General features: G+C 44.1%; 9 protein-coding genes across 9 annotated transcripts; 4 read left to right on the top strand and 5 right to left on the bottom strand.

The window, feature by feature from the left end:
• Positions 1-8: 8 nt before the first annotated feature.
• On the bottom strand, positions 9-1,769 carry J056_004244 (Glycerol uptake protein 1; the record flags this gene model as incomplete). Its single annotated transcript, XM_009269445.1, has 4 exons — positions 9-67; positions 130-226; positions 453-689; positions 750-1,769. 4 exons carry the CDS (start codon positions 1,767-1,769, stop codon positions 9-11), a joined length of 1,413 nt encoding a protein of 470 aa, XP_009267720.1.
• Positions 1,770-2,087: 318 nt separating this feature from the next.
• Positions 2,088-2,886, bottom strand: J056_004243 (Mismatch-binding protein cmb1; the record flags this gene model as incomplete). The annotated part of the gene is made up of 2 exons (XM_009269444.1): positions 2,088-2,752; positions 2,799-2,886. The coding sequence occupies 2 exons, from the start codon at positions 2,884-2,886 to the stop codon at positions 2,088-2,090; spliced, it is 753 nt and encodes a 250-aa protein (XP_009267719.1).
• A 73-nt stretch (positions 2,887-2,959) lies between these two features.
• Positions 2,960-3,798, bottom strand: J056_004242 (uncharacterized protein; the record flags this gene model as incomplete). The annotated part of the gene is made up of 3 exons (XM_009269443.1): positions 2,960-2,986; positions 3,031-3,554; positions 3,600-3,798. The coding sequence occupies 3 exons, from the start codon at positions 3,796-3,798 to the stop codon at positions 2,960-2,962; spliced, it is 750 nt and encodes a 249-aa protein (XP_009267718.1).
• A 302-nt stretch (positions 3,799-4,100) lies between these two features.
• On the top strand, positions 4,101-6,956 carry J056_004241 (uncharacterized protein; the record flags this gene model as incomplete). The annotated part of the gene is made up of 2 exons (XM_009269442.1): positions 4,101-6,080; positions 6,129-6,956. The coding sequence occupies 2 exons, from the start codon at positions 4,101-4,103 to the stop codon at positions 6,954-6,956; spliced, it is 2,808 nt and encodes a 935-aa protein (XP_009267717.1).
• Positions 6,957-7,082: 126 nt separating this feature from the next.
• J056_004240 (GATA zinc finger domain-containing protein 14) lies at positions 7,083-9,091 on the bottom strand (the record flags this gene model as incomplete). The annotated part of the gene is made up of 2 exons (XM_009269441.1): positions 7,083-8,921; positions 8,969-9,091. 2 exons carry the CDS (start codon positions 9,089-9,091, stop codon positions 7,083-7,085), a joined length of 1,962 nt encoding a protein of 653 aa, XP_009267716.1.
• Positions 9,092-9,188: 97 nt separating this feature from the next.
• On the top strand, positions 9,189-10,605 carry J056_004239 (Protein KES1; the record flags this gene model as incomplete). The annotated part of the gene is made up of 7 exons (XM_009269440.1): positions 9,189-9,224; positions 9,274-9,347; positions 9,392-9,429; positions 9,482-9,503; positions 9,555-9,775; positions 9,823-10,445; positions 10,498-10,605. The coding sequence occupies 7 exons, from the start codon at positions 9,189-9,191 to the stop codon at positions 10,603-10,605; spliced, it is 1,122 nt and encodes a 373-aa protein (XP_009267715.1).
• Positions 10,606-10,710: 105 nt separating this feature from the next.
• Positions 10,711-12,777, top strand: J056_004238 (Mannosyl-oligosaccharide alpha-1,2-mannosidase 1B; the record flags this gene model as incomplete). The annotated part of the gene is made up of 2 exons (XM_009269439.1): positions 10,711-11,377; positions 11,435-12,777. The coding sequence occupies 2 exons, from the start codon at positions 10,711-10,713 to the stop codon at positions 12,775-12,777; spliced, it is 2,010 nt and encodes a 669-aa protein (XP_009267714.1).
• Positions 12,778-12,839: 62 nt separating this feature from the next.
• Positions 12,840-13,892, top strand: J056_004237 (uncharacterized protein; the record flags this gene model as incomplete). Its single annotated transcript, XM_009269438.1, has 4 exons — positions 12,840-12,958; positions 13,010-13,021; positions 13,071-13,078; positions 13,126-13,892. 4 exons carry the CDS (start codon positions 12,840-12,842, stop codon positions 13,890-13,892), a joined length of 906 nt encoding a protein of 301 aa, XP_009267713.1.
• A 67-nt stretch (positions 13,893-13,959) lies between these two features.
• Positions 13,960-15,746, bottom strand: J056_004236 (Membrane protein TMS1; the record flags this gene model as incomplete). The annotated part of the gene is made up of 6 exons (XM_009269437.1): positions 13,960-14,009; positions 14,061-15,130; positions 15,182-15,196; positions 15,252-15,487; positions 15,537-15,556; positions 15,740-15,746. 6 exons carry the CDS (start codon positions 15,744-15,746, stop codon positions 13,960-13,962), a joined length of 1,398 nt encoding a protein of 465 aa, XP_009267712.1.
• Between the last annotated feature and the right edge of the window lie 56 nt (positions 15,747-15,802).

The following is a 15,802-nucleotide window of genomic DNA, read 5'->3' as shown; positions in this document are numbered from 1 at the left end:
CCCTGTGCTCAGCCGTCTTCAGCAGGTACACGCGCGGCCCTCTTTGAGACAGCCACAGTCACTTCCACTGCCCGAGCAAGTGCACTTTATTACTTCAGCTACGTCACTTGAGCAATCTACACCACTTACATCTTTGTGGTGCGCACTCTTCCAGCACCCTATGCAGGTGCATTCGCCTGGCTTGCATTGGCATTTCGTAGTTGGTTCGTCTCTCGCGCCGCAGGATCTGTGTGGTGGTGAGTGTGTGTCTGTGTGAGTGTGTGGGCTTTGAACAAATAAACGCACTTGCAATCGTTTTGACAAGCCATTTTGCGTTGATCGTCGTGAATAATTGAGAAGCTCTATCCCACAGCCTTTATATAAGGGGAGATAAACTGAAAATTTTATGGCAAAATGCGGATATTGAATGTGTAAAATGTATATAATACACCACCTCAACAACGCAGATTCACCCCGTGTCTTTTCTCTGACTCCCTCAGCTCAAACATCACTTGCACGCCGACAAAGAGAGACGGGAGGGCAATGGCGAGGAACTGCCAGCCTTCGACGGAGAAGACTAGATCTGTGAGAAAGTTCCTAGTGTTTCTTATACCTAGTACGAATCCTACGAGATTCGCCGCCATTAGTGCAACAATGTTAAGAACGCCGCCCGCTGCGCATGCATGCCTGTACCACCACCGGTGACTGTACTATGGGGTTTTTTTGTCAGCCGAATAACTTGTAGGTAAAGTCGCACGAGCACTACACACCTTCTGCGCCGGCAAGAAATGCGATGCTAGCAACTCTGGCACGATTATCACACTCGCTAGCCCTCCCCATACCAGCAATCGCCAGTGTAGATCATGCCATAGCGCAACAAAAACGAATATGACAGGCGTTATCACCCATACATACCTCGTGCCGCCCAGTGGTATGTAGATATAGCGTATTATCCACAGGTTGAAACTCCTGTGCCAAGATCTCCAGAAACCGGTTGTTGAGTAATTGTTCGCGACGCAGCGTATCATGTTCTCTGGACAATCAACACCATCTATCAAACTCCACAGCCTGAAGAAACGCCACGGTATTAGTAGCTTCAGCCACACTACTATCAAGTTCCAGAATCCTATCAATGCTATTTGCGCAGGGGTATCGTTCCTCCATGCACCAGTATTCTTGATCGCAACGACGTAGATATAATGCAAAGTGAATTCCAGTGTCAAGAATGAAGACAAGCATCGCAGTGCGTATTTTGCTATGTATTCTAGCGTAGGTGGTTTGAAGTGTAGGTATGTTTGATGTGCAAAGTCATTGTATGTGATTATCGGTCCCGCCAAGTAGAGAGGGGGGTAGAAGGAGTAGTATATAAAGTTGTTTACGCTGTAATCTTGCTCGGAAAGGGGCACATTCTTCCTCTCAGAGTAGGAGAGACCATTGATTGGTATAGCTTTGTACGCTTTGCGATCTCTTCTCATCCAGTGCAAGTCGAGAGCGAAAGAGATGTTTCTGAGCATTGTCATTTTGTAAAAGACGTACCATCTTACCAGACCGCGACTATTATTGAGGTGAGCGAGCGCAGGGTGAATCAGACTAAATGAGATGCCGTTGTAATACTCTATAGCAACCAGCGTGATAATATTGAACATCCATATCAGCGCGTAAAAGTGTTTGTAGCCTGCCAAGCACTTTGATAGAATGTACGACAGCAGACTGACAGCGATTGGGAAGACAAACTGATACGAATGCAGTCCGAGGAGCACCGCAATGCAGAGAATCCAATTGCAATTCATCTGAGTCAGTTTGTGTATCTTCTTCAAAACGCGTGAAATAACAACGTGTGTTGCAGAAATAAAAGCAAGATGGCTGAGATTGTTCCTGAACGACTTGTACTGCTGATCCGTGAGGTCTATTTTCCTTCCAAATAGCCAACCATCCGTTAGTCTGGAGCTATAACGCGCATAGTTTATGTGCTGTTGCGTAGATATTTGGAAAGGAATGTAGAATATGATTGGTATCATAACGATGAAAACGACGTAATAAAGTTTAAACTCATGCGACCGCCATCGCGATTTCTGAGTCTGCGAAGACTCAAGCAAGTTCATGATGGATTACAAGAAGGAGTTTTGATATTCAATTTTAGCATCTTCGTACTTCTTCTTAGCCTCTGTAGCTTTGTCCTTGTATGTCTGCTTGACGTCCTCTGAAAGCGCTTTCCACTTGTCTGACGCAGCTCTTGACTGGTCGATAATGGAAGACTGGAGCCAGCCAGTGGCATCATTGCCGAAAATGCTTTGCCTGAAATCCTCTTTATCCCTCAAATCCTTCAAATACGCAAAGTACGCTGTAAGAGGTCTCTTTGGCGCATTTGGGTCCCTGATCTTCTGAACGCCCTTCTTGCCCTGCTTACGAAGCTTGGTGCGTAAAGAGTTCTCCTTCTTGAGAACATCGTATGGGAGCGACTTAATATACTCAGCGAACTCCTTTGCCTGCTTTGCACGAAGTTCCTTGGAATGTTCAACGTAGGGCATTTTCTCGGCATCTGTCAGTTTCTTGTAGAGCTCAGAAGCTGAGTGGCTAATAACGCCAATCTCTATTTTACCTTGTTGTCTCGCCTTATCTAACTCCTCAATGAAGAATAGCTGCCATGCGGTTGGCGCTTGCTTTGGTGGGCTAAGCTTCGTCTTTACAGCATCCTTAGCCTTCTTAGCCTTTTCCTTTTCCTTCTCCAGCTGCTTTCTCGCCTTCTCTTTCTCTGCGTCCTGTGTCTTGGTCGCTGGATCGGTGTAAGCGCGGCCATTAACGACGATTTCCAAGCCTACAAAATACTGGAGCTGATCGGCTAACAAATCTGGCCTGAACTTGTGCTCTTAATGGGAATGTATGTGTAATTCTACCAATCACGCTCATGACTGACTTAGGTCAAGTTGTCAAGTCAAGAATACCGAATTAAGTATAAATTTCATTTACAATCAAATCGTCTTCAAATGCGCTTCAGAAGATACTCGACCTGTAAAACGCGTCAGATTGAACGTTAAAGAGGTCTCTACTCACTTCGACTACCTTGGTTAGTGGAATGACATGGTCTTTGTACATTCTCACGACCACTTCCGGATCTACCTTCATATCATGCATGCTCCCTCCTTGGCTCTCGTCTTGTCCGTAATGCCTCGCCTTCCTTTCCAACCGTTTAAGCAGAGCTGCTTCAACTTGGGGTTTTGTGATGAGTGATTCCAGTGTCTTAACATCATTCGCCTTGATCGCCGTGTTGAACGTATCCACGTCCGCTCTGTACTTGCTCTCAGATACGAACATTCCATAGTGTACCCTCCTCGATACAGCCTGCAGCGTCTCCACGTCCCTCGTAGCGGTTGAGCCGTAGTTAAGATCATCGCCCGGTTTGGTGATTGACGGTACTATTTCTTGGGTATAAAATTGCATTATTTTGTCATTTACGTTGGTTACCGCTGGCTCGTGCAGCACTGGCTCATATTCGAGCGGGGGAAGTACCGGATCAGGCAAGTCGGATGGATTACTGAATGGGTATTCGTCTGGGCTTTGGTAGCGTCTGGCTTTCGCTGTGAACTGTCAGAAAAGCTGAATTTAACACAAAAAACGCCCACCTTGAAACTCCTCGGTACCGAGAAGAATCCAATCAAGCCAGCTGCCCTGCCAGCCTGGTAACTCGTTGGAAAACGCGCATGGCTGATAAGTGCGAGCATTGCAGCTGAACTGCGCCCTCTCTATCAAGCTGAATATTATAGTGTCCTCCAATCTAACCAGAACTGATCTAATCGAGTTGAGATCTAGCAGCTGTGCCATTGACGTTTGTGTCCAAGGAGCAACTGTCACGCGCTGAGAGATTTGAATATTTTCTCAACAACCAAAACAATTTTATTGGGTACGTCGCAGTAGAGCATGCTCGCTGTGCCTGTTCGCTGTGCAAAACACAGGGCAATATTTGCAAGGAAGAAGAGCAACATCGTTGAGAGCGCCTGATCATCAGCTCCCACAAAAACCAAATAACCTCTCTGCATCTTTCAAACTGCGCTCGCATCTCTCGACATTCACGAGGAATGCACCTTGATTTCTAACGGTCAAGATTAAATGTAAAGATACCAAAAATGAATTTAAAAAGAATTCTAATATCAATATCAATATCCACGTATACTTTTACTCTAGCGCAGCCTCAGTTGGCGCCGTTCTCGAGTTGCCAGTCTGGATACCAAACTGCTCCAGATGATAACAGAATCAATATAACCAGCGTGTACACTCAGCTAGATAAAGCGGAATCTGCCACGGATAATATTCAAATTGGCCAAAATATACTTAGAACTGTGCTGATTGGTGATATGCAAGACACTCTCAGCGAGCGGAATAGCTCAACGGACAGATTAGCTACTTTACTAGTTCACTCCCGTGCTCTCTCTTTTGAGCTATACGATAACCCAGTCAGCCTCTGCGACCACGTCCTCGGCTCCAATTCTACTTCAAACCACCCCGCTTGTCCCGCTCCGCAAGGTCAAGTTGCTATCGGTGTACACACTCCACTCCCTGAACCCGCAGCTTTTGCATCTCACCCGTACGCTCTCACTACCCTCGTAAACACTCTCCGCCTCCTTGATGCATCCGATCCCGCGCGCGAAATGGCTTGTATCGATGTTCCTCTCACCCCCTACTACCCCAATGGCTGGTTCTACAAGCTCATCTTTTGGATCACCGTCTCTACTTGCATCTCTTTCCTTGTCGTACAGTCTATTGCAAGTATCGGTGCTGCGTATCGCAAAGCCAAGACCACAAAATTTGTCAGAACTTGGGCCAGCAGACAGAGACTTGAAACTAGTCTTGTTGGTGGCATTTCCGGTCAGATGTTTAGCAATACCCCTGGTTTACTGCGATTCGTTACTCCTTCAGTCGGCAATATCATTCTGCACACTCAATGGTGCGCTGCTTTGGGTATGGTGGCTGTAAATTGGCCCTCTTTCTCCTACCCATTCTTTAACCAAGTTGTGTGGTCTTCGCTGTTATATAACATCTCGTTGACAACTTCAGATCATGTCGATCCACTATCAACCCAACCATTGTCCATACCGTCTCCATTCGATACCTTACTATTCGAGAATAACACTTCTCCGTTATATTTGAATAGAGATAGTCCAAACAACCTACTCGATGATGGAAACGTCAGCCATGCTGCAGGTTTGGATAGTTTATCTCAAGTTATCGGTCTACATAAAGATGACTTGTACGGTTGCTGTATCGCTTTAGCTTTGGCAATTGCTGCTGTATTGATTGCTGCAAGTCTCTTGTTATGGACTTTGGATTCCCTGGGTATCATTATATGGAGAAGACACGCAAATAAAGGTCGTGAAGATCGCAGTCTGGTCAAGAGACTTTCTATATCTAACAATGGTTCCGATGGCAGTGTAGACGACAGACAAAAGTCTGTTCAGGAACTGACACTCCCGCAAACTAACGACTCATCCGCTTTCAAAAGATTCCAAACAACTACTTCCAACAATCACAACAATGCCCGCTCTGGTTTCCGTCGTGCTATTTGGGAGATGAGGTTGGGTGGTGCAAGTGGTGGGTTTCACTGGAAATTGTTACAAGGCAATTTACTCAGGTTGCTTCTACTCTTCCACTTCCCTATCACCATCTTGTCGGTATACCAGCTGTCATTAAGCAACGATGGCGCTACCAAAGTCAGTATTGCATTTGCTGTTCTTTCTCTCGTCTTCATCGGTTTGGCTTTCCCAATTTATATCCTTATTAGAGTGAGCAGGACTCCAACAGTAAAACTATACGATGCAACAAGAACAATTCTCGCTCTAGGTCCGCTTTACAATGTCTTTAGACCTGGTAGTCATTTATTCTGGGGTTTCTTTTTTATGCAGAATCTCATTGAGGGTATCATTATCGGCGCTGTTCAAGTCTCAGGTACTGCTCAATCTGTAGTTTTACTTTTAGTTGAACTGGCTGGCTTGCTGATGATAACCATATGGTCACCCTGGGGCTACGGCGCCCAGATGGGACTGCTCACTTTCCTCAATTCAGTTGCCAGAGTGATTACGAGTGCTTTGCTTATTGTTCTGTGTCCAGCTGTGGGTAGTTTGTTGTCGTATTTTTTATTCATACTAACCATAGCCTAGGTGAACATCAACTACGTTGCAGCGGGATGGGTGACTTACGTCATATTCGTGATACAAGGCATAGTTTTCGCTGTCGCTTTGATCATAGTCTTGACAAAGATCCTAGAGGGCCTGCTGAGACTATTTGCTGGTTTGCCATTCATAGAAGACGCGCCTACAAATGAGTCTGGATTAATGGGTGCGATATCCTCAATCGGCAGCAAAGGCAAGAACCCTCAGGAAGGCACTAACAGTGCAGTTTCACGCACTACATCAAGACAAGGAATACTAGATAGACAGTCAGACATTGAGGCGCCTAGAAGAAATAGAAGGAAGAGCTTCAAAGGAGGATCAAGCGATTATAGTATGTCGTTTAACACGGCTATATCACCAATGCGTGAGCAGGATGATGATTACATCATGTCTGCCTGGAGACCTACTACAGCCTTTGAGGACAGCAACAGCAGCGACGAAACTCACGGCAACTACCTTCAAAGAGTTGTGGATGATGATAGTGAGAGTGAAAGCGATGACAATCATTACGAAGAAAAGACACCTCGTCAATCCCTAAATCAAGACGTTAGAGCCACCACGCCAATTGTTCCTCCATCTCTACCAAACAGCTCTTTCATCACCAATAACGACACATTACAGTCATCACAGAATAATGAAATGTATAGTGTGCATTCAGAAGATACACTTGACACTTCAAAGCGAGCACGGACTAGATCATTCAGTGCTGTTGTTGAGGTGTTTGGCGAACAAAATAAGAATCATCAACCAAAACACTATAGAAAGGATGATAATTCGGATGAAGAAGGCAGTGGTGGTATTGGTGAAGCAAAATAATCCCTTTAATCTTATACAGGTAAATAATTATACTATAATGTCTGTTCTACTTTGTAATAAATCGTTTTTTGCATCTTTCGATTATGCTTCAAGTAAGAGTGAAAATTATAATTACAAATAAAAACTTCACGGTAAAAAAGAAGGTGTCTGATTAGCATTAGTTGAGGCGTTATTGAATTGAAATTGATTTGCGTTGCTATTATCATTGCTATATAGTGTTGGGTTAATGTATGCAAGATTCCGCTGCTGAGGGGGTAATTGAAGTGGTAATTGGGGGGACATCTGGTACTGATCATTTATTTCTTGGTTGTAAAGCTTTGGATATGAATGACTACTATCGTATGAATCAAGATTTGAAGATTGTTGGGGTGATTTTGGAATGAATCCATTAAAGTTGAATGGTATATCATTATCTTTTGGTGCTAAGAACATTGGCTTTTCAAGTGTAGGTGCATCTACATTGAGATTTGGAGATGAGTGTGTTGATTTAGTTAAGTTAAGTGGGGCATTTCCCGTAAGATTGCTACTTGAAGGATTTGGCGACAGTGAAGCTTTTTTATTTTTCTTTGTGTTATTTTTGCTATCACTTTTTTTACGCCTACCACTGAGAGTAGCACCACTAGTCTCTGATTTACTTATTGCACGAGCATATCTCAAACCACAAGCATTGCAGAGGTCTTTCTTTCCTGATGGACCTCTGCGCCACTCTGGACTTTTCTCCTTCCCGCAACTCGTGCAACCTACTTTGTCCGTATTTGGCTTGACTTGGTTGTAGTTGTGGTTGTAGTTATTGTTACTCTTGTTGCTGATGTTGCTGCTACCAGATGTGTTTGCTTCCGGAAGATTGAGCGGTGCTTTTACCGGGATTGCTGCTGGTGGAGGTGGCGGTGGAGGTAGCTGATGTGATTGGCTGAACTCATCTTTAATTGGTGCAACCGGTGATGGCAATTGTTGTTGAGCGATTTCATCTTTGATTGGAGCTTCAGATGTGGATGGTGATGCAGAATAACCAGTCCAATCGTTTACCAAACTGAATTGAGGCCCAGGTGCGGCTGCTTGTTGATAGAATGGCTGGGGATGCAGGTATAAAGATTGATCGTATGAAGTACTATCGAACAATGTGGTAGTTTGATGAGAATTTTCACTCGGTGATATTGCTGTTCTTTTTGTAGCTGCGACTGGGTATTCGAACTCGATCTTGAAACATGCAAAAATGATAGCACCGTACGGAATAAACATTGACTCTACAGTGTAGTAATTTTCGTTGCACTTTGCTTGATGTCTAGCTTTGAATCTCCGCGAACAGCTTGTGGCAGCACCAGTCAACTGACTAGCTGCGCTTTGATTGATTGATATCTCGCTCATAAGTGATGCGAATGACGAAGGATTGTAAGGACCCTCACCGGTGCTGCCGTCTGATGGTGGCCACGAGTAGATGACGTGATTGAGGCCGATATTGGTATTCTCGTTTGAAGATTGTCGGATTAGTTGGAAGATACGCGTCGGAATAGTAAACTTTTGAGGCGTAGGTGGCTGATATCGGGACCAATTGAGAAGGGATTGCTCGAGAATTTGAGTGTGCCTTTCAGTGAATATAGGCGTATGACACCAGTTAGTCCAAATAGAGTCGGCGTTGTTGTTGAAATGAGGATTCTTATCTAAAACGGCGTGAAAGAAGCAGAGGTAAAGACCATCGTGGATCGAGCTAATGACCAAGTCTAAGGGGATATAAGTGCTATCAGATTTGTCTGCGCACATTTGAGAAACGTGGTATGGAACCGGACTTTTACTGCCCAAATGAACGCGTATGAAAGGAAGGCGCACAAATCTAACTCTAATAATAGAGCCGTGGATATTCTCGGACTGAACTATTGACTGAATATCTTGCTTTGCTTCGTTTGATTCAGCTGGATGTAAATAGTCATAGAAACTGGTTCCGATGAGGGAATTTGATTGCGATTTCATCTGCGGGTTAGAGTGAGATGGGCCTACACATATTATAAGCCACTGACATGCGAAGACAGCACAGGATCGAGATATACAAAGTTGAAGCTGCGATCCAACAGGACCCAATAACAGCGCGTAGAACCCAGAGGGGGTAATTCACTATCAAAATCATTCTCTGATAGTGTCATTGGTCTATTCATTTTAACTTTATATTTTCAATAGTTTGATGATGATTGCGTTGATCAGCCTGGGATCTTTGGGGCGTTTACATTTACAACGATCACTATGTCTTCGGCGGAATCTCAAGTACCTGCGCATCAAGTGGGAATTGCTCATGATTTATATTATTCCTATCTCACGTGGCTCACAGCAATCCAGCTGGTCCAGCTTCGTAAAGGGATTAGCATCCTGGTCAGGTGACCTCTCTAGCCTAACTGCCCCATCGTGAGCCTTATTTGGTGGCTTATACCTTTCTAACGCGTAATTAGTTTCATTCTCTCGCCTACATCACTCACTGAGTTCCCTGGTGTGTTTCCTCACCTCGGTATCTCCACAATCACTGACGTAGCACTAATTAGCATACTGGTGTGAGCATCCTGAGTAATTTGAGCTATTGTCGCGTATATGCACGCCCTAATACTAACCTTACAGTGAATTTGCCGCTATTTCCTCAGGTAAAACCCCTGAAGAGCGTGCTAAACTTGTGTTACGCTGGTTTATCCTCACACTCAAATGTCAATACGCTACCAGGAACGAGAAAATGGGCTCCGAGAAGAAACCTCTAAACCCAATTCTTGGTGAGACCTTTTACGGTTCTTGGCCAGATACCAATGGACGGGGCAAGACTGATTTGACTGTTGAGCAAGTTTCGCGTGAGTTTTATAAGAACATTCAACGGATTCTAACACTACCACCAAAGACCATCCTCCAATTACTGCTTTCTACATTAACAATGAAAAAGCAGGGGTCTCATTAGAAGGACACTCAGGCCAAAAGACATCATTCAGCGCACCTTCAATCATAGTTAAGCAAGTTGGTCACTCAGTCTTGTCTGTTAAGCTTGAAGATGGCTCAGTCGAAGATTACTTGATCACATTACCAAGACTGAAAATTGATGGTATCTTATACGGGAAGCCTTACATTGAACTAACAGAACTCAGTTATATCGTTGGATCTAATGGTACTTGTGTAACCATAGATTATAAGGGTAAAGGCTGGCTATCTGGTAAAGCCCATTCTTACAAAGCCTCCCTCACAAAGGACTCAACATCAATTGCAAACCTTGAAGGTCAATGGACTGGCACTACCAAAGACACAAAGGGTGATTTGAACATTGATGCTCAAATTCCAAAGGAAGAAGTTACTGTTAAGCCACTTGAAGAGCAACAAATTCCTGAATCTAGATTAGTGTGGAAAGACGTTGCAGATGGCATACGTAGTGGCAACTACGATAAAGCTGGCAAGGCTAAATCAGCGATTGAAAATGATCAACGTGCTAAGCGTAAGGATGAAGCGGCTGAAAACAAGAAGCATGAGTTGAAGGTGAGTGTGATAGGTATGTGATAGGTACTTTCAGCTAACAGGCCCACTACAGCACTTTAATCACGTCGATTCTGACGAAATCTACGCAAAGTTGATCAAAGAGGTTTCAAGCACATTACCAACTTCAGAGGACGCGTACAAAATTAAGCGTGAGAATTAAACGTGCAACTCGGTTACCAAATGTAAAGTGTAAATAATCTTATTTTATTCTTCTTTCCAGACAAACGTCATCATGGGTATGACGAGGATGACAAGGGTGACTAAAATGACTAGAAGCAAAGCGCGAATGAGGGTGTTGCAGTTTCTGGCTGCAATTCTTATACTAGCCGTGTTCTTTGGCTATTTTGTCACCTTCAAGCGGAGTAAGAGGACGGCTACTATTCCCGTTGATCAACGCATTTCTTATGACAAGCTCTCAATAGAGGAACTTGATCCGAGGTGGATGATATTCAGAGCAAGAAATCCTCCAACTGCTATTACTCAACTCGAAACACCACCAAACACAAATATTAAGGCGCTAAATCCATCCAAGCAGTATCCTACGCCGAAAGACTGGAAACCAGCACCCTCAAAGCCATTCGGCGTGGTAGCTGATGTATTCTACGATAACGCAAAAGCAACTGCCGACTTGAGCTCTTTATTCTATATGACGATACCAAAAGTACAGACTAAATTTAGTCGTGATACCAACAATGATGAAACAATTTATCGACAAAACGTGGTAAAAAATGCCTTCTTACATGCTTGGAATGGTTATAAAGCCAATGCGTACGGCTTCGATGAGATACACCCAATATCAGGCAGACCTTTCACTAGCCATTCGAGTAAATTCAGGAAGTCACCTTTTAACGGATGGGGAGCTACCATTGTGGATAATTTGGACACGCTACTTATAATGGGTCTGCTAGATGAGTATGAGGAGGCTAGACAGCGTGAGTGTTCATTTTAATGTTTATAGTCTTTGTCAACAGTCTAACGAGAGACTCTAGATGTTAATCAGATCGATTTCAACTACTCGCACAACCCAATAGGTGAACTGCATACATTTGAAACTAATATTAGGTACCTTGGTGGCTTAGTGTCCGCTTATGATTTAAGTGGTGATGGATTGATGCTTTCACGCGCAATAGAGCTGGCGGATATCCTAGTTATTGCATACAACACAACCTCTGCTATGCCGTTGAGCGTACTAAATCCCAACCAACCATCTCGTGAAGAAGACTACACTATCTTAGCGGAATCTGGCAGTATGATACTCGAATTTGCAAAATTATCAATGATAACAGGTAATCACAAGTATTTGAATGTTGCAAATAAAGCGCAAGATGTACTATTCAGTTTGAGGTCAACGATTTCAGGATTATTGCCAACACACGTCAGATTGGATGAGGAGATAACGCAGACACCAAGATCTGGCGTGTTCACGTTGGGTGGTTTGAGTGACAGCTACTATGAATACCTCATAAAGATGTATAGGTTGATCAATGCACAGTTGTCTCGGTACGGAAAACAATACATCAAAGCTTTAGACTCGATAAATGATAAGTTGATAATCGAGATACCGTCAAACATAGAAAGGTTCGCAGATTTAACAATATCAGGTGAGCTGACCTCGCTCTCTATCGGAAAACACGACGATGATGATGAGATTTTGCCTAAATGGGAGCACCTGTCATGCTTCTCTGGCGGAATGGTTGCATTGGGATCTAAAATACTAAACAGACCGCAAGACATGAGTCTGGCAAGCAAACTAACAAAAAGCTGCTTCGAAATGGCCAACAGTACGATAACAGGACTTGCACCAGAATCAGCAATATTTGATCTGAGTGAGAGAGAGGTGACGAAAGTAGTTAGAACAATCCCACCTACGTGGCCTCGACCCTACAGATACATATCTATGTCGAGCGTACACCTTGGCAGGCCCGAGATCATTGAGAGCATTTTTGTCATGTACAGATTGACAGGGGAGGACATATGGAGAGAGAGAGCCTGGAGGTTGTTTACGTCGTGGACGAGACACACATATTCCAAGTATGGGTTTTCTGCCATCGAAGATGTGGACTCAGATCGCGTACACAAAGTGGATAATATGGAGTCATTCGTACTAGCCGAGACACTGAAATACTACTACCTGATATTCTCAGATCCAAAGGAAATCTCACTCGATGATTATGTACTCTCAACGGAAGCACATCCTTTCAAACTCGCGAAATTTACACCACACTCATCGCTCAAATTCGCGCCGGTAGATCCGGACAAAAGAGGTACAGGGACAGATGTGCAGCGCTACCTAAAATATTTAGAAGAAAAGCGCGTCAACAAGGATCTGTGATGTGACGTAATGTAATGACATAAATATAGATTAATTTCGTATCATCTCACATCACACACATCATGGTTTTGTTGTCGAAAATATTACCTGCGACGAGCTTGAAGGCTGTGAGCGCCACGGCGGTAGCGGTGAATGCACTAGCGGCAAGCTACTGCATTCCGAAAAAGGAGGACAGGCTGTAGTGAGTGACTTGAGTGGCAACCCAGGCAATGCTAACGTCGAGGCCGTGAAGTGATTTAGTAGGGTGAGTTTAGTGCATGATTCTCCACAAGTGCCTCACTCATTTTACTTAGATCAATTGGTAATACCCCACATGCGTTCGGTAGCAATCATCTGACGTAGTTGTAGGATTCCTTAGTTCATTGGGCGTCTCCCTCTGCTATCCAGCTATCAGAGCCAAATTGCTCGGCCTGCCACCCGTTGCACTGCCCAACCCACTCCACCTCTCAGCGCAATCGCTGATCGCTACCACATTTGTAGCCTTCTGGTCAGCCAGACTGGGTATATTCCTCTGCAAGCGTTCATTCCAATCGGGAACAGACTCGAGGTTCGAGAATATCACTCCATATCCAGGTAAATTTGCAGTTGCATTCGCTGGGCAAGCTATGTGGAATATAGCAGCAGCATGGCCTGTGTATGCCATTAATGCTATTCCTGCACACGTAGCTATCCCAGCCATGGGTGTGGTAGAGATGGCAGGCGTAGCTGTGATGTTGTCTTCTCTCTACATGGAGCATGTTGCAGATGCGCAGAAAACGCGCTGGAGGAATGAGAAGACCGACGGAAAACATAAGGAACCTTTCATCAAAAGTGGTTTGTGGGCTTACTCAAGACACCCAAATTATGCTGCAGAAGTATCAACTTGGATTGGCGTCTCGCTTCTCACTATGAGAACTCTGGCTAGCGTACCTTCCGTCTATCCAGCTTATTTCGGCGCTGTCGCTTTCGCTAGTCCCCTATTCGAATATCTTCTCATTCGATACGTTAGCGGTGTCTCAATGCAGGAGAAAATCAGTGATGAAAAGTTCGCGAAAGCTGATGAAAACACCTTGAATGCTTGGAAAGAGTACAAGGAAAAGGTGCCTGTGTTTTTCCCAACTGGGAGACACCTTTAGGATTGCGAATGAGAAAGAAGAAACATAAATGATATACTAATTTACAGCGATAATTGTGATATTGTAATTAATGAAGTCCTTCAAATCTATCTGGGAAGAAGACTGGCGCAACAAGTGCTGTGTGCATGTTAGAAGTGACAGTCAGAAGTATGAGACAATTAAACCTACTCCATATGTAGATAAAGTAGCACAACCAAGCGCTTATCATTCTGACCCACATTGCAGCAGGTGATCGACCAATCCTAACAAGCTGATCGCCATTTTCGTTATCAGAACCAGATTGAATTTTATTCCAATCAGTCAACAGCATAGCGACATACATAGAAGCGAGAATGAAGACGATGTGGAACCAGCTATAATTATATTTAGTGCCTGACTTTTCATCGTCGTTAGCTTCACTATTGATAACGTCCTCATCGTGATCATTTTCATTTTCATTTTCAGCTTCATCTTGAGCATCTTGCAATGCAGATGCAGGTAATGAACCAGCTTCAACAGCTGCCAGAAGAGCTTGCGTGCGAATGTTGTCGGAGCTCTTGGGTTGATTTGAAATTACATTCTCATTTGCGTCATTTGTGTCATTTTCCAATGCATGGAATTCACCACCTGATATTTCAATCTTGCTTTTATTCTTGCCAACGAGAGCTTTAGATTGGGTTGCAGCACGTGTTGTCGAGTATGCAATTGCCAGGAGGGTGAATAGCGCACCGAGAACAATCGTTGAAGTGTGTGAAGCTAGGTAACCACCTGAGATTGCGTTACACTCCCCATTTTCATCATCCTTATTGATGATTGCAGATGCTGTCAAGTATGTACAGTATGCAGCTACCATTGAAGCCTGTGCTAGGCCAGACTTGGGGTTGGCGTCTTGGACTGATGGCGAAATGCAGAGGACGGTTATAGCAACGACTAAGACAGAGTGGATTGAAAGGAACACATTGTTTAGTACGCATTTCGATCCAGTAAAGAAAACTAAAAGCAGGACTGTGAAAGTGATTGAGGCAATGTACATACCTAAAGTGGAAGCTAGGAGAATGTACTTCCATGTGTTGGACTGTGAAGCCTCCCACCTGTCGAGACAAGTTTCAGACCAGGTGTGAGCAAAGTCGACGAGCAGCACTAATCCAACCAGGATAAAGATAGAGCCGCCAATCAAGGAGATATAGTTTGACCAGAAAATGAAAAATTCGTTGGGGATTGCAAATGAGACAAAGATGAGGGAAATCCAGAGGAGGAATCTATAGAAACGAGAGTTAGGTTTGTAGTTTGTATTAAAGCGGATAACATACTTTGGACCCCACCAACTAAACAAACACGGAATAAGTCAGATTAGCCAAATCAAGAGGAAAGAAAACGCACCCATTTTGTATCGAAGCTCTATTAGTACGCGTATCCTTTACGCCAATTAAGGATAAAGCTAGAATGGCGTGAAAGAGAGATAAGGCGAAAGAGAATCTATGTACGGCTAAGACGCCGTAGCATTTACCGGAAGGGCAGTCCATTTTGAGGTAGTCGTAAGTGAGTTTCTCTAGGGCGTGTATAGCCCATCGAGTTCGCATCAGCCACGCGAGTAAAGAGTTTATAGTGAAAATGATCTGTGCGGAGGTGTGAGGGAGTGAGAGGGATTGGGAGCGAGTAACGCACGCTGTAGCCAACTCTGGTAGCTACGGAGGAGTTGCAGTTGCAAGATCTGAATGTAGTTTAATTGAACAGCGCTAAGATGTTGATTGGTTGCACGCACTTGAACATAGCGGAGAGTGCAGTGGAAGTGCAGCAAAAAGCTAAAGCACCAATGCAGCTAGAAATAATAGGGCTAGCTATGCCTAGCAGGGGAATCGCAGGTAGACAGGCCATTTTAAATAGGCGTGTGTGTTGATGACGTTAGCAGCGCAAGCAGTTTCTCAGCGAGA

The sequence above is a fragment of the Wallemia ichthyophaga genome, assembly GCF_000400465.1.
Source record: "Wallemia ichthyophaga EXF-994 unplaced genomic scaffold scaffold7, whole genome shotgun sequence".
Taxonomy (NCBI): domain Eukaryota; kingdom Fungi; phylum Basidiomycota; class Wallemiomycetes; order Wallemiales; family Wallemiaceae; genus Wallemia; species Wallemia ichthyophaga.
The sequence above is the reverse complement of the archived record's forward strand: the minus strand, read 5'-3'. Positions and strand labels throughout refer to the sequence as shown.